At 33.9% G+C, this 17,399-nt stretch overlaps 2 protein-coding genes and 1 pseudogene across 6 annotated transcripts; 1 reads left to right on the forward strand and 2 right to left on the reverse strand.

Moving 5' to 3' along the window:
* Nucleotides 1–5,935: 5,935 nt before the first annotated feature.
* LOC104759227 (uncharacterized) lies at nt 5,936–7,329 on the reverse strand (annotated as a pseudogene). Its single transcript, XR_015587575.1, has 3 exons — nt 6,950–7,329; nt 6,408–6,760; nt 5,936–6,294 (listed from the first exon to the last, which is right to left on the reverse strand). The product of XR_015587575.1 is annotated as an uncharacterized LOC104759227 (transcript).
* A 1,063-nt stretch (nt 7,330–8,392) lies between these two features.
* On the reverse strand, nt 8,393–10,238 carry LOC104755763 (putative apyrase 4). Of its 4 annotated transcripts, none has more exons than XR_015585818.1 (5): nt 9,389–10,208; nt 9,011–9,106; nt 8,875–8,895; nt 8,665–8,779; nt 8,393–8,570 (listed from the first exon to the last, which is right to left on the reverse strand). XR_015585818.1 is itself a non-coding variant. In XM_010478226.3 (4 exons), the coding sequence occupies exons 1-3, from the start codon at nt 10,050–10,052 to the stop codon at nt 8,876–8,878; spliced, it is 807 nt and encodes a 268-aa protein (XP_010476528.1). In that variant the 5' UTR covers nt 10,053–10,238; the 3' UTR covers nt 8,393–8,779; nt 8,875. The 4 variants fall into 4 exon arrangements, 2 of the variants coding, with proteins under 2 accessions (XP_010476528.1, XP_019094873.1); XR_762249.3 differs by having other exon boundaries at nt 8,875–8,922; XM_010478226.3 differs by having other exon boundaries at nt 8,393–8,779; nt 8,875–8,922; nt 9,389–10,238.
* Nucleotides 10,239–14,395: 4,157 nt separating this feature from the next.
* LOC147923359 (uncharacterized) lies at nt 14,396–15,637 on the forward strand. The gene is made up of 2 exons (XM_087495294.1): nt 14,396–15,416; nt 15,510–15,637. The coding sequence occupies exons 1-2, from the start codon at nt 14,396–14,398 to the stop codon at nt 15,635–15,637; spliced, it is 1,149 nt and encodes a 382-aa protein (XP_087351420.1).
* Nucleotides 15,638–17,399: the final 1,762 nt, after the last annotated feature.

Genomic DNA, 17,399 nt, shown 5'->3' on the forward strand with positions numbered 1-17,399 from the left:
TTTATATGAAAGATATTACTAGGAAATTTTTTTTTTGTAATTCTTTTATCCAAATAATATTATTTGGCTAAGAAAATCAATTATGTAATAATTTATAAGGAACTGTAATTATAAATATTCATTGAACTTAATTTTGCAATTTTGCAATAGATTACAAAAATTATTGATTTCATGATTTAAAAGATATTTTAAATTTGTTATACCTAAATAATATTACTTGGTTAAGAAGATAATATCAATTTTGTTAAGGGTAATTTTCATGATTATAATATGCCTTGTCAGCATCCTAATCACGCACTATCAGCATCCACGTCATGCCACATCATTATTTTTGACAGTTGACTAATGGTAGCCAATGCTAATTTTGATACTATTAATAAAGTTTTTGTTGTTTAGATAGAAAAATATACTCTAGAAATTGATCGTGTTGATATTTACACTTTTCTCTATATTTGATACAAACCGAATCAAGCCAATGATAAATGATGGTTTGATGCTTACGAAAAAGATCTTTGATCATCGGCTTGAAACGGCTTGTATCAAAGTCATTCGGTAGACCACTATTTTCATAGTCGCCTAAACATCTAACGTCGAAATGTGGGTTTTTAATTTTGGTTTTTGTTTTTGTTTTTATACCTTTAAGATTTTACAAAGTGGTTTTTTGGAAGATTTATATTTTCACCAACTACTTTCAACAATTGTCATTGACAGTCTAACAAAAACGAAGTTTACACTTTGTAAAAATAAATTATTTAACGTGACAATTTTTCACTTCTTTATTTTAAATTTATTTTATTTTTGAAAAATTCAAAAACCAAAAAAACTAAACGAGAATCTAAAATCCAAAACCCAAAAAATATATAAATCCAAAGACCAACAACAACCATTAATGTTTTTTTTTTAGTATTTATAATAATATCTTTTAGATTATTTTAAACTTGAATGGTGATTCTTGTTTTGGACCCGACGAGGATCATAGCCATTGGGAACCGGACACCTCTTTATGTCCCAATAGACATATATTGGCGAGACACGGCCGTGAATGTTTCGATTACGAATACAACTTCTCAAATACTTGTGGGCAAATATATAATTCTGTAGGTTGTCGATGAATTTTATAAGAAACGTGAGAGACAAGGAGCGCGAATTTTACTTATTTATTTATTTTCGGCGCGAGGATTTTACTCTAGAGAGTTCTGTAATATATGTATAAAGTTGATTAATGACCCTAAGAAGAGATATGTATACAACTGAAAGTAATATATACCAATTATATATTGCACTACAAGAAAACATAGCAGTCTCCGACTGTGAAATCAGTCGGGAAACAGTCGGAAAAAGGCATTTCCGACTATTAACCGACCACACTGGATCGGTTGGAAATCGCTGGTCGGAAATTTATTTAGTTACAAATTGGTCGGAAATATCCTTATTTCCGACCGAAATGTTGGTTGGAATTTTGTCGGATAAAATCGGTCGGATTTCGGTTAGATAAATACTGACTAATTATCGACAGTGTAATTCGGTCGATACTATATTACCGACTGTTAACCAACTGTTTTAACTTCCAACTGATATTCCGACTGATTATTTTCCGACCAAAATATTGTCAAATTAATGTAAAATACAGAAAATAAAAATTAATAAAAAATGCTAAATTAATTAAAAATCCGAAAATACCAAAAATATATAAATATAAGTTATTGTCAATTAAACCACATTAATAGATTCTTACATTAACCGTAACTAATACAACAAAAAAAACCAAAAAAAACCAAAAAATCCAGCCAAGTTAAAACACTCTAGTTTTGAGTTTCATCATCATCTTCTTCTTCTTCTTCAGAAGGACGACAATCTGGAAACTTGTTGAGAAGCTTCTCAGTAACATCCTTCAAGTACTAGATTGTCTTGGTATCTTCCTCTTTCTCCTTAACTAACTCAGAAATCTGTTTGTATGCTTCTTCTAACTTCTTTTCATGGTCCAAGCTGGGTATGAAGGGAACATCTAACTCTTCATGGTCTGGAAGAGATCCATATCCAAATCGGTGACCCTTGTTTTTGGGTATTGCCTGAGAATCAACCATGCATAATGTAAAAAATATGGAAACATCATGTTAAAAATCAAATAGTTAAGAAGTGTCAAGGATCCAAGTGTTGATTTGGTATGGTAAAAAGCATGTTAAGTGAGAAAAAGGAATCCCCTCACCTTGCGAACCAAATCGTTTATCACAGGACAAGAGAGAGGCTGAACCAATCCATCTTCAAGTGGTTCTTTAGATTAGAGGTCATTCACCTGTTCTTTTAAAATCTCCACAATCTGCTTAGCCTTCTTGTAGACAATCTTGCCAGTTTTTTTACTTTTATAAACATCCTCAATGAAAGCCAGCATATTAGGCTCTACTCCACCATTCTCAATAGTCTTATATACATGGAAAAAGAACATGATTAGTATGCATTGGAATGACAATTCTCAAGAAATGTAAAGAAATTCAAAATTACCATCTCATCTTTACGCCTATAGAATGATTTAGCTCCATTGAAGTGCACTGGAATTCCTTCACCATCTGGGTTGCTTCTCCTTTTTAGTGAGTTTGTTGCTGCCAACCCTGCAACTTTCTCATCACGCCAAAGAGTAATGTACTCCTTCCATAAATCATCTGTCATATGTATAGGTTTCTCTTTATTGCATTTCCATTTGTCTTTCCAGTCAGCTAAGTTCTTAGAGAAGGAATAGGCAGCTTGTTTCTCAAACTCGTTCTCAACTATTTTTGTTATGCTGGGATCCCAGTTAAACTCTTGCTGAACAAAAAAAAAAGAACACATGAAATAAATAACAAGAGAAAAACATTATGTGAATCGAACATATATTATATAAGGAATCTTACCGCAAAAGCTTTAAACCACCGTTTTTTAGTCTCAAGGGGAAGAGAACGATATGTCAAGAAAGCATGTTGGACATCTGTTTTTTGCATTCTCAAGATAGACTTTGTAATTACACCATATAGATCACACTTAAACCTACATAAAACCAGTTAATAACATCAATGGGCTACCCTAATCTTAACTAAGAAATCTAGAATATAGGTTTAACTTTTAATTTACCAAATAGCTCCTTGCTGCACTTTGGGATGAAGATACTTGAGAGTTTCACGTCCTGGAGCAATGAGAAGGTCCTCCACCGAAGCTGGTAGAACAGAACCGCTTGCAGCGGCTGCAGGAGGAACATTGATTTCAGAATCTGTAATACTACATCCCGGGTCTTCAATTACGAAAGGCCTATAAAAATTGTGAAACTCTGGTGTTGAGCTAGTAAACTGTTGTGACACATATTGGAGAAATGCATCACGGTCGAAGTTCTAAAATGAGAAAACAGAGCTGTTATCATAGTAATCTTTTGCATGTAGAGGGTTTATTGATCTCTGAATAAAAGAAAACTGGTGATGTTTTCTTGTAGTGTTGATTGAATGTTATTAATATTATTATACAGTTTCCCCTTAAAATAATTTATCTACATGCAAGTAAAAAGTATACCAACGAGTTCATGAACTCGATCCTGAAACTACAACACATGTAAAAGTGTTATAAAAAAAGAACATCAACGAGTTCCTGACTCTTCCTGAAACCTGAGTCTACTCCTTGATTTGCTTCTGACAAGAAAACCTACAAAGTCTTATTCATGAATGTGTCTCGCCCATGCCCGAACTCCTGAAGCTTGAGCGATCTTTCAATAACGGATTGCTGGCGATAAAATCTTCTATATTTGGAAGTTTTAGTAAAGGAGGATTTCTCACGAGCTTCTTCAAGTCAGACTCAAGAGTGAAAGAGAAAGAGAGAGCGAGAGAGGGATAAGCTAGCATGTGGCAAAAACATTTAAGGAGGAAGTAAGCTAGGGTTTGTACCTGAACAACATCATGAAGAATAGATGAGAAACTTCTTTTCCCTCTAACAGCCCAACCTTCTCAAGGTTCTTGATATATCCATTTAGATGATTTAGCACATAATGTGTGACTTGTATTGTTTTCAAATCACTCATCATCTCTTCTTGCACCTAGTCGACACTCTTATCTCTTGGAGAAAGATAAAAATATTTCTTTCAAAAGTTTGGCTCAAATAAGTAAGAATGATTTTGAAAGTCTATTCCTCCAAATGACTGGTTTTACGTTTACATGAACCAATTCAAAAAGTAAAACATAGACAATGATCCTAGATTTTTTTTATAAAAATGTAAATTGCAAAATCAAAATACAATAAAACATAACAAAAGCTACTGTCAAAAGAAACGATTTCAATCAAACAAAACTAAGTCAAAATAATCATCCTGGTTCTAAAAGCTTGACACTCAAATCAATTAAGAGAGTCAAATTTGATAACAAATCAAGCTAGAATTATAAATATCAAAACAAAATTGATGGATTTAATTTAGACATAAAAATAAAATTTAATTCAGTCAAGTTCAATTGTTATGAACAACAAGAAGTGATGGATGAAAAATTCGAACAAATGTGTGTGTATTAGCCTGGTTATTATATAATCTAGATAACTAAATGGCCACAAGTCATATACATTTTCGCTCTTTAAAGCATCACATGCAGAAATTTTCAGTATTATGTTATAACTGGCCTTTGGTTGCTTCTTCACTCTCACAAGGGCGGACGTAGGTAGTGGTAAAGTGGGGCAGTTGCCACGGTTAAAATTTCAGAACTAGTGTTATTTGGTAAGAGATTTTAATTCTGCCCCTGTTGAAATGTTATTTAGTGCCCCTATTACTCTTTTTTTTCTACAAAATACACACGTTTTCTTTTCTTTTTTATTGTATATTTGTATATAATTATATTAACATTTAAAGCCCATTACATACGAATATTAGACAAAATCCAATTTATATATGTTTCTTTGTTAACAAGTCCATAAAATTGTTTAATAACAGTCATTATTTTTAATTATTTTTTAAGGGTCAATGTTACTGCCCCGGATAAAATTTATTGCTGGAAACTGCACTCTCACCATGGTAGTAGCATTTTCTAGAAAAGAACCAAGGGAGCCTCAAACAGAATCAAGGGGAGGCTCAACTATGGCTTCAAAAGGGAGGGATCACGGGGGTAACCCATTTTCCAAGCTGTTTGAAAACCAAAATTCACATCCAAGTGGGAAAAGATAACATGGGATCAAACAGAGACATTAAAGGGAAAAACTAGTAGGTTGGGGACTTAGGCTAGGATGGCTTTTTAATATACCTCATGTTCATGTTCCGGAGAAGAGAGGTGCGTGATGAAATTTCCAAAGCCTTGGCCAAGCAGATCATCGCAAGCAGCGCAAACCCAGCGGACAGATTCACAACTTGTGTCATTGCAGTTATCCTCCTTTTTTTGAAGCCATACTTGTGCGTGATGAATTTTCTAAGAAACGTGAGAGACAAGGAGCAAGAATTTTTTTACTTGAGTTCTGTAATATATATATGGTTCTGAAATTTTTTTACAATTAGAAAGAAATTATATATCTGTTTGGGTTTATAAAAGAGCTTGTTCCCTTCCACTATAAGGGATTAGTAACAAATGCAACCAGTACACGAACTTAACTGTCTAATTAAACCTAATCCAATTCTAGCACATAGACTATGATTGGGGAAAAGAGGCGCCAAAATTTTGGGAATCTAAATGTTACAAAAGATACGACTAGAGCATGAATGACTCAGAAACGTTATCGAATTTATAGATCGAAAAGATTTTACTTGTACGATATCATTGTAGTAGGTAATTTAAAAGATAGGAGAAAATATCTGTATGCGATTACTAGTACTTACACCCGTGCCGGGCAATTATTTACTATCGAACAATCAAACTTTACTGTTCCTATGATTTACTGTGCCGCTGTCAAATTATTTGATCATTTGAAACATATTGCTATGTCCGATCTCCACAACTTAAAATAAACGAGATTTGAAAAATAAGCATAAGTTATATATATAAGTTAACCCAACATTTGAGTAGAACAAAGCATTTTAATGCCATAAGAAGAACAACACCAAGGGCCATGTACTCGGTCTTCTTCACGTCCTTCTGCTTCTTATGCTTCTCGCTACTAAGCCTACAATTTTTCAAGTTTTCATAAAAGATTAGAAATCTCTAAAGTTTTCAGATTATTAAAAACAGGCCCTTTGGTTGCTTCTTCACTGTCACCATGGTAGTAGCATTTGATGGAAAAGAACCAAGGGGAGCCTCAAACAGAATCAAGGTGAGGCCGCTCAACTATGGCTTCAAAAAAGGAGGGACCACGGGGGTTAACCCAATTTCCAAGCTGTTTGAAAACCAAAATTCACAGCCAAGTGGAAAAAGATAACATGGTTAGGAAAACAAAGACATAAAAAGGAAGTAGGTTGGGGGACTTGGGCAAGGATGCTTTTAATATACCTCATGTTCATGTTCCAGAGAAGAGAGGTGCGTGACGAAGTTTTCAAAGCCTTGGCCAAGCAGATCATCGCAAGCAGCGCAAACCCAGCGGACAGATTCAACCCTTGTGTCATTGCAGTTATCCTCCTCCTCAAGTACCCTTAACATATTCAGATATTTCCAGAGAGTCTCAGCAGCTTCTGGAGTAGACTCAAATGGAAACGGGAAAATACCGTAGTAACCATTCTTCCCGCAACAAAGAGAAGAGAAGTTGGGAGGAACGTAGTCTGGTGGACTTGATATGACCATCACGTTAGAGGGAGTTGGACCCTCTCCCAAACAGTTGAGGAAAAGATCAACCATGTCTCCGGGACCTATTATTTCAGAAACCACTTAATTAGGACTCTCTCTCTCTCTCTCTAATTAACCATCATCCTATTACTACTACTCTAAGCAATTACTACTTAGGCATCTCTCCTATTACTACCCTAGCAATTACTACTTAGGTACTTTCTAGCAAGGAAGCAATGAATAATTTTAGGGATGATCGAGAGGATACTAACCATGGGCTTCGCTAAGAAGAGAGATTCCAGTGGTGGTGACCACTTCTAGGATGTCACGGCGGACCTTTGATAGTTCGCCAACGGCGGTGATCGTGATAGGACCAGAGTAGCCTAAATTCCTCAAATACCGTTTAATACACGGACCCACCCGACGGGGATCATATCCATCGGGAACCCGGACACCTCTTTATGTCCCAATACACATATATTGGGGCCGCAGCTGCCTCCTCCGTAGGCGGCTTCATCATTCAAAGACTTTAGCTAAACCCTAGAGAGACACGGCCGTGATTGTTTCGATCACAAATATATTAGGACATTACAAGGAGCGAGAATTTTACTTCAGAGAGTTCTGTAATATATTAGGGTTGATAATGGGCTTCGCTTTAATGTGCCTACGGAAGAGATATAAATACAAATTAAAGTGTCTTTTCTTTCTTGGCAGAAGAAAGAAATTAACAAGGATTTACAGGATAATTTCCTCTTTATTTGTATATAGAATATTATGATTTTTAATATAGATGGTGCATTGTTATATATATTTTAGTGTACAGCTGGTAATAAAAAATGTTTTATTGAATTTTGGTTTTGTATAGATATTTCCATTTAACAAATTGTAAATAAGGAAGATAAGTTATTATGGTTAACATTCTAGATTCAGCTCATGATTTTGTTACAAATATTTAATCCAAGTTTTAATATTATTTCTAATATCAAAAGGTTAATTATGCAAATTTTACAAATAAAAGATTAAACAAAAAAGGACTTAAAAAATGTTAATATAGATATATTCACAAAATTTTGCTATTTTGTTTCCTAATTTTTGTGTCTTCTCTCCTTGAAGGGTTATTTCTAGAGAGGATACTTAAACCCTAAAATATTAATCTCAAATATTTTACCCTAAAATAGAACATATTTTTCTTCCAATCTTTTTTTTTGGCAAAACAAATTTCATTAAAATTCAAGCGTTATTACAAAAACATATAGTTTTTCCTTCAATTTATTACTCTATTTTTGACTCTAAATTAGAGTTGGTGTAAAAAACTAGAGTTGAAAATAAAACTGCTCTAAATATAGACTAATCCCATCATTTTCTCTATTGTAAAGTAAAATATAATGTAAGGTTGAAGCAAAATTTACTGTATAATAGAGTTCCATAATTCATTCTAGGAGTGGGATCTTCCTTTTCTTTTATAACTGCTCATTCATTTTAACTAAGGGTTAGTTCCAGTTGTTTGTCGGTTTGTTAACCCTCCACACGCGATTAGTCACAAATGCAACCAATACACAAACCTAACTGCCTAATTAAACCTAACCCAATTCTAGCACATAGACTATGGTTGGGGAAAAGAGGCGCCAATTGCAAATCACTGAAATTTTAGAAATGATAGCAATAAGAAGAAAATCTATTTAAGGCTAAGTCCCCTTTTCATACACTCATGAAACTCCTAAATGATTTTTGCATCACTTTAATTAAACAATAAATCTGATATGTTGTTTGAAATGGTTCCAAGTTTGGCTCAAATAAGTGAGAATTATTTGGAAAGTCTATTCCTCCAAAAAAACAGGCCATGTATGTACGCACTCTTCTTCTTCACGTCCCTCTACTTCTTGTGCTTTCTCGCTACCAATTTTTTTAGTTTTATAAAAGATTAGAAATCTCAAAAGTTTTCAGATTATTAGAAAAACAGGCCCTTTGGTTGCTTCTTCACTCTCACCATGGTAGTAGCATTTTCAGGAAAAGAACCAAGGGGAGCCTCAAACAGAATCAAGGGGAGGCTCAACTATGGCTTCAAAAAAGGAGGGACCACGGGGGTTAACCCAATTTCCAAGCTGTTTGAAAACCAAAAAGATAACATGGGATCAAATTTAGGAAAACAAAGACATAAAAAGGAAGTAGGAAGTAGGCTAGGATGCTTTAAACATACCTCACTTGACACAAATGTTACCTAAATGAATGCACAAACAGTCATCACCTAACAGATTTGATCAATTATCACACAGTTAAGCTATATCGATAACAGATTTGACAGGGGAAAAACTAAATCTGAGCACAAGCCCCACCGAGTTCAACAGTTCCAGTTGTTTTTAAAGGTCCACCTCCAAGCAAACCAAGCGCATGATTTGCAACAACCCAAGCATATACACCTTCATCAGATCCTGAACAATTTTCAAAGATTTCCAGTAATTAGCACCATAATCAGCAATGGATGGGGCACATTTTACTATCACTCACTCAACTAAGCTAAAACTTTAAGCAAAAGTCTCATTGCAACATAAACTCAAACCACTCCAATACTAAAAAGAAGTCATTCAAGAGCATCAACTGAAGGTAAACTTAAAGATCGCAACAAAACACTCTCGTTTACTTCCACAAATGAACAAGTCAGTGTGATCAACCTAAGATTCCCTAATCTTAAAGAACAACTGAAGATAACTAACCAGAGATAACAGAAGCCCACTCCTCTCGAAAAACAAACCCGGAAGATCTAAGAACCCTTCTAGTAACTTCAAGAATCCGTTCCTGAACAGACAATTCAAGCAATCTCATTCCAGCAGTAGCCATCAACCTAATGTCACTCTCCTCCAACACTCTCTTAGGAACTCTCCGTTTAGCAAATTCCACAAGCTCCGTCACTGACTCACTCACTCCCTCCGGATTATCACCATACGCAGACAAACCAGGACTCAACTTAAAACTAGCGTAACTCTCCTCTCCGAAATCAAACACCGGTTTACCGGATTCAGCCCGGTACCCGAACACATGAACTCGGGTCCCCGAACTCCCGCCATCGATAACGACGCTGTACCGGAGCAGCGAAACTCTCCGATTCCTCCGAGAGCGTACGATTGAAAAGCAAACAAACAATAACCCCAACGCAATAGCTACGGAAGCAACGATTAACAAAACAATCGATTTGGTTCGTTTTGACTTGTGGTTAGCGAGTGTGGACGGCGATGATCGATTGTGGTGGTGACCAGGTGAAGTCTCAACCTCGGGAGGATCTATCATATCTGATTTGAATTTCAACCTGGAACGAGCACTAGGCCGTTGCATCAAGGTTTTAAGGAGCTTTAACGGGGAAAAAAACGGATGAGGGATCATGAGATCTGAACGTGAAATCCAACAACAATCGTGAACCTAACTGTATAATCGGAGATCGAGAGTGGGATCGGAGACCGCCGTGCCGTCGATGAAAGTTCTCAGTCTCCGACTTCGTAGTGGAGAAGAAAATTATTGGCCGACTCGAGTGGAGCGCCCTTTTTACGAAATTACACACCTGCTCCTCACAGTTTGAACCGGGTCGGGTTATATTTCAAACCATTTAATTATCGGATCCTTCTAAGCGTAACAGAGGTTGTAGTAAACGCGGGTGACTCCGGTTTTAAGTAATCGTCTCAATCAAGTCTCTATCTTTCATGGACCGGATCGGTTTAATCCAAGTAACCATGATACAATTAGGATTGGGAGAGACTAATTTGATTATTGAAATCAAAAGAAAATGGTTGACTTAACCTCTTATTTATTTTATGAGTACTCGGTCGTTGATAAAAAGTTAAAAACACGAAATGTGTTATTAGGATTTTATATATATTTGTGATTTCAGATAGTGAATTCAAAATAATGTTTCTTTGTTGCTTAATTATGTTTCTTTGTTTAATTATGTTTCTCCTCCATCACTTCATCCTTCTCCTCCATCACTTCATGTTGCTTAATTATGTTTCTTTGTTTTTTAAAGGGTTCATATATAACACGTTTAACGCTAATCCTTGACAGATCCTTGACAATTAACTATGATTTTGCTACATTTGACCCTTCCTTACAAAGCATTAAACGTTAGTATGAACCAATTCAAAATGTAAAACTTAGACAGTGATTCTAATTTTTTTTATAAAACCTAAAATGCAAATCAAAATACAGTAAAACATAACAAAAGCTACTGTCAAAAGAAACGATTTCAATGAAACAAAACCAAGTCAAAATAATCATCTTGATTCTAAAAGCTTGACACTCAAACAATTAAGGAGTCAAATTTGATAACAAATCAAGCTAGAATTATAAATAACCAAAATGTATTAAAACAAAATTGATAGATTTAATTTAGACATAAAAATAAAATTTAATTCAGTCAAGTTCAATTGTTATGAACAACAAGAAGTGATGGATGAAAAATTCGAACAAATGTGTGTGTAAAGCATGATTATTTTATAACCTAGACCTCTCTTAAGTAATCCGAACTATAATAAGAAAGCTATAGTAAAAAAAAAAAAAAACGATTTCAGTAAAACAAAACTAAGTCAATTGATAATCTTCGTGATTCTAAAAGCTTGACACTCAAATCAATTAAGAGAGAGTTAAATTTGATAACAAATCAAGCAAGAATTATATAAATAACCAAAATATATTAAAACAAAATTGATGGATTTAATTTAGGAAAAAAAAAATTTATGAACAACAATTGAACAAAAGTGTGTGTATTACTATTTGCCTGGTTGAACAACAATTCGAAAAAAGTGTGTGTAGTATTATTATTAATATCAATTATCATCACTAACCAGTAATAAACTGTATTGCCATATAAAGATCAATGAACATAATCTACCATCAATTATAAACGATTAGACCAATGAACAGTTACCAATGGGTAATTCACGCTGTTTCAGATCCGTAAATTGAACGCTTTCTTCCTTCTCCAGTTTTTCGCGCATAACCGAATTGATCTTATCACCATCGCATCTGAGACAACGATCTCGATACTGAGCTTCCCAACATAATGGTTCGGATCATTACATGCAAATGTTTTATTGACAGTTTTCAATAAATATTTTTAAAATACAAAATTATAATATAAGCAAACCGAATTTTTAATTGCAAACTATTATAAATAACATAATAAAAAAATAAATTATTACAAAATTTTCATCAAAAAAAAGTTCAGCCCGGAGTTTTTCGCGGATTAGTACCTAGTTTATTTATTATTTGTAACTGATTTTTGGGTTTTTAGTATTTGTAAGGCCATGTTTATTGGAATAACTGGTGGCCTGATCTTAGGGCTTAAAAAAATAAAATTTAATGAATAGTGGCCTTTAGATCAGGCCTTTTGATCTTATTTGGGATCAGTTCTTGGGCCTGATCCTCGGAGATGTGGCTCGCTGTGATTGGACGAGAATTTTATTCCCAAATCATTTTTTTTACTTCGTTTCATTTTCATTTTTTTCTTTTTGGAACTCGTGTTTTCTTCTTCTTCTCTCCCGAAAGGCGAAACGCCGACAGATTTCTTTTTCTCCGATTCTGGTGTGTTCCGGCCATTAAAACACCAATTAAACCGATCTCTTCGTCTCTTCTTCTCCTCGTATCCTCGTGTCCACCGATCTCGTCATCTCCACTGTTTCTTTTGTCTCGCCAAGTCAACCGATCTCTTCGCCTCCTCGTCTTCTCTGTCTCCTCTATCTCCTCCGTCTCCTCCGGTTTTATAGAGAAGGTAAGCTCCGGCGATTTAAAGCTAATTTCATCTTTGAATTAGGTGTCGATTTAGGGTTTTGATTTAGGGTTTCGATTTAGGGTTTTTATTTAGGGTTTCGATTTAGGGTTTCGATTGAGGGTTGCGATTGAGGGTTTCGATTGAGGGTTTCGATTGAGGGTTTCAATTTATATTTATTCGATTTAGGGTTTTTATTTAGGGTTTCGATTGAGGGTTTCGATTTAGGGTTTCGATTTAGGGTTTCGATTTAGGGTTTAGATTTTATGCCTTTCGTGTGTTGTATTGATAGTAAACCCTATAATAGATTTGTATGAGTGAATTGTAATCGTTTTTCTCCTCTTTCTCCTCTGTCTCCTATGTTTTAACTCTTGTTTTTGGTTTGTTTATGAGGTTAAGGAGGGCAAAATAAATCGGACCACCATCAACATCATTCCTTACTCGCAAGTGAAAAGTAATTCAAATGGTTTGTTTGTGTCTGAGTAATGGTTTCTAGCTTATTTTGAATCGTTTGTTTGTTAACTTTAAAAATTGTTTTGGTCGTTTGTTTGTTTGTGTCTGAGTTCCTTAAATTGGTTTTGTTTGTTTACTCGCAAGTAAAAGGTTAAGTGGTTTAAAAAAATGGTTTCAAAAAAATGTTTGTTTGTGTCTAAGTTGAATGGTTTGTTAACTTCATAAACTAGTCCACTTTTCATGCTCATTTACACATAAATTCCATTTAAGGTAGTTCATTATGTAACTGATAGGATGATTTCCTTTGGCCAAAGTCCCTTTCTCGTTCTCGTTCACTTTTCTTTCTCGTTCTCACAGACCTCTCCTCATTTCTTTGGCTAACGTCACTCTCTAAATATATACTCTGACCAAACTGAACTTTAGTTGTGTAGTAACTGATTATTAAGAAATTTTTGACTGAAACTGAACTTGAGTGTTTTAAACTGAACTGAACTTTAGTGTTTAAAATTGAACTATTATTTAAAACGGTAAATGTCCGTTATTTACTTCTGATTTGACTGAAGAAGAAGCTAATGGCTGAATTGTTTTAGCTTTAGGGTTTATGCTTGTTTAATTTTAGTTTTATTTGATGTTTTTAATGAATCGGCTTATATTTATTTGATGTTTATGTTTATGTTGTAACTCTACTTCATGTGTTTAATAAATTTGCTTATGTTTATGTTTAACTCGGGTTATATATGTTTATGTGTTTTCAGAAACTTTAATGAATGTCTAATGTTTGGTTTGTTTTGGTTTCAGGTTGTGGAAGACATGTTCTCTGACTATGACGAGGGCATAAACAGCCCCTTAAACTATAGTTCCGATACAGAAGATGAGGATGAGACCGCTTACTATGAACCGCAACCATTGAACCGTGAAGCTGGTCCATTACCTAGTCTGTCGAACCGTGATGCTCAACCCAAGGACGAAGTGATCCAAGTCAAGGAGCAAGTGATCCAGCTCAACGACCAAATGATACAGCTCAAGGTTCTTGTGATCCAGCTGACGGACAAAGTGAACCAGCTGACGGACCGAGTGATCCAGCTGACGGACAAAGTGAACCAGCTCAAGTAAATTATTGTCTTGAAAAGATGTTTGGTTTTTTCTTTTGGTATTGCAACCCGTGATGTTGGTTGTTGTTGTTTTTTTTTGCGAATTATGAACCCGTGATGTTGGTTGTTGTTGTTTCTTTCCGAATTATGAACCCGTGATGTTGGTTGTTGTTGTTTCTTTCTGAATTATGAACCCGTGGTGTTTAGTTTGGAATTTGCCATTGATCACTCTATATACTTTGATCACTCTATATATATGAGAAGAGCACAAGGTTTCACAACACACAAAACAAACATTTCTCCCAACAAAACAAACAATCATCAAACACAAATTTCCTTCTCACCCAAAACAAATATTACTTTTCCTAAAAAACTATCATTTCCTTCTCACCCAAAACAAATATTTCTTTCTTTTCTTCATTGCTATGGCATCTTCTTCCAACAAATTTCACTATCATTATGATCCCAATAATGATAGTTTAAACCAATACTTTCAAGAGCAATTTAGTAACCAATTTGAATCTGTTGAAGAGGAAATTCCGTTGGAAAGGAAATCATGTGAATATATTGATAGAAAACGAGAAGAAGGGCATGAACGTTTGTGGAACGATTATTTTTCTGATAATCCCACTTTCAATGCTCACCACTTCCGGCGACGGTTTCGAATGAACAAGCCGTTGTTCTTGCGTATTGTGAATCGTCTCAGTGAAGAAGTTCCATATTTTAAGCCAAAAAAGGATGCAACCTTCCGGAATGGTCTATCACCCATACAACAATGTACAGCAGCAATTCGACTTTTAGCATATGGGACTGCGACAGACTCGGTTGACGAATACATACGTCTTGCTGCTTGTACTGCTCGTAAATGTTTGGAACATTTTGTTGTCGGGATAGTTGACTTGTTTGGCACTGAATACCTACGCCGACCAACACAAGAGGATCTTCAAAGGCTACTATTTTATAGAGAACAGAGGGGTTTTCCCGGGATGGTTGGAAGCATTGACTGTATGCACTGGCAGTGGAAAAATTGCCCAACCGCTTGGAAAGGAATGTATTCAAGAGGCACCGATAAGCCAACAATGGTTTTGGAGGCAGTAGTTTCACAAGATCTCTGGATATGGCACGCATTTTTTGGAGCTCCAGGTACTTGTAACGGTTTAAATGTCCTTGATCAGTCACCAGTATTTAATGACATTATTTACGGTCGAGCTCCCGAAGTTACGTACTATATCAACGGAAATGAGTATAATTTGGCTTACTATCTGACGGATGGTATTTACCCGGAGTGGGCGACATTTGTTAAATCCATCCCACACCCACAACATCCGAAACATCGTTTATTTGCACAAAAACAAGAAGGTGCACGAAAAGATGTTGAGCGTGCATTTGGAGTCTTGCAATCTAGATTCGCCATGATTAAAAATCGAACTCTTTTATGGTCAAAGGGTAAAATTGCATATATAATGAGAGCATGTCTCATACTGCATAATATGATTGTCGAAGATGAACGAGATTCATACACACTCTATGACGAACAAGAATTCCAACAAGAAGATGGAACTGGAACTACTCCGGATCTTACCTTTTCAGTAACTATGTCTTCAAATCTTGAAGGTTTAGGTGAAGGCCATACATTAATTCGTGATAAACAAGCATATCGCAAATAAAAGGAGGATTTGATTGAGAATATTTGGAATAAATTTGGTCATTTGTATTAATTAAATAAAATGATTGTCTTCTTTAAATAATTAAGTAATAATGTTTTTTTTTTAATTTTAATAAAAGTTTTATAAGTTTTTTAATAAAATGTTATTTTATAAATTTTAATAATTGTAATATGTGTAATAAGAATATTAATAAACATTTTATTAAATAGTTTTAAGCATACTTAAATTATATATTAAACATTAATCTTTGTATTTATTCAACATTTTTAAATTTCTATAAGAATATTATAATATTAAATCTTAATATCTTATACCTGATCTCCCAATAACTAACTTCTTAACAAAAGATCTTAAGACCTGATCTTACAATATTTTTACATTATTTCTCATCTAAGAACACCCCCACATGATCCCCCAATAAACATGCCCTAATAGCTTTTAGATTATTTAAAACTTGAATGGTGATTCTTGGTTTGGACCTTTGGTTTATCAGTTGTTCTTTTCTATTTACAAAAGATAGGAGAAATAAAAGAAGTGTGGTGAGTTTTTTTTTCTTTTTTTTTAAGCCTTGAATGGCTGCAGATTTTAAGACCATATTTTATGGATTCTTTAAACTAAATTTGAGATACTTTAAACAAAATTTGACCAATCACTGATGTAAAAAGTTTTTTCGAATAAATTTTACATTTTATTCAAAAAAATATATATATTTGAGTTACTTTAAATATATATATATATATATATATATATATATATATATATATTTAGTAAATTTGGAAAAATGCCATGTTTTGGAGTTTTAGTTTGAAAACTACCATTTTTATTCTCTTTTTAATATGTATCCCCTATATAATAAAACGGAAGTACACAACTTTTTTTTGTAAACTATATAATTTTTATAAGTTGGTTACAAAATAGGTTATACATTAAATATTGATTGGTTACAAAAAAAATTCTAGATTAATTGGTCAATCTGTGGATTATATGAATACACTTAAGAATATCCCAAAGAATCTTCTTAAAGAGAATATTCCAATGATTTATATAATTTCCAAAAGAAAATCTTTAGTATTTCATGTATTGTTACAAAATATATACTGTTAGGCATAAAAAAGAATAAAATTTTGGCAATTTATTACACTTAATCGTGATTTCTGAGATTTTATTCTGCAATTAAAAATAAAATCTTACCTAAGTACGGTTCATATTAAAACACTTTCACCAAACATGTTCAAAAATTAAAATAAAAACAAACAATAAACATAACCATTTTTCATACATAAAATTACAAAAATTAACAATAGAAAACTTACAACATAGGTGTTTGTTCGAGCCTTCATATTTAGCGTATGATTTTATTGCATAATATTTTATCCAAAAAAACTTTTAAAAACAATCATATAAACTATATTTTATTCTAAAATTATAATATAAAAGAAATTTCAACCCGTGCTCTAGCACGGGTCAAAATCTAGTAATGACTTAATTAACCTAACTAAACTTTATAATGTTTAACCAAAAAAAATTTACATTTTATTAGGTAAGATCGATTTTTAATTCTAGATAATTATTTTATTTACAGAAAAGTCCAAAACTACGTTTCTTGTGTCCGTTTTTGATTTTTGATTCTCCAATAACCTAATTTTTTTTACCATTCAAGGTTTTTAACAAAAATAAAACATTTCTACCCATATTGAGGAAAACAAAACTTGTGTTGCAGAAAGATTTAACGAGAGCAGCGAACCTGGAAGAGAATGGTGGA

Source organism: Camelina sativa, chromosome 17 (assembly GCF_030686135.1).
Source record: "Camelina sativa cultivar CO46 ecotype springtype chromosome 17, ASM3068613v1".
Classification (NCBI taxonomy): domain Eukaryota; kingdom Viridiplantae; phylum Streptophyta; class Magnoliopsida; order Brassicales; family Brassicaceae; genus Camelina; species Camelina sativa.

Bases quoted from the DNA above. Each gene is read 5' to 3' on its own strand.
- LOC104755763 (XM_010478226.3), bottom strand. From the start codon at position 10,052: ATGATCCCTCATCCGTTTTTTTCCCCGTTAAAGCTCCTTAAAACCTTG. The intron at 9,107-9,388 runs GTTAGTTATCTT...AAAATTGTTCAG, and splicing joins GTGGGCTTCTGTTATCTCTG to GATCTGATGAAGGTGTATAT. The intron at 8,923-9,010 runs GTGGGGCTTGTG...CAAATCTGTTAG, and splicing joins AACTGGAACTGTTGAACTCG to GTGATGACTGTTTGTGCATT.
- LOC147923359 (XM_087495294.1), top strand. From the start codon at position 14,396: ATGGCATCTTCTTCCAACAAATTTCACTATCATTATGATCCCAATAAT. The intron at 15,417-15,509 runs GTAAAATTGCAT...ATGACGAACAAG, and splicing joins AACTCTTTTATGGTCAAAGG to AATTCCAACAAGAAGATGGA.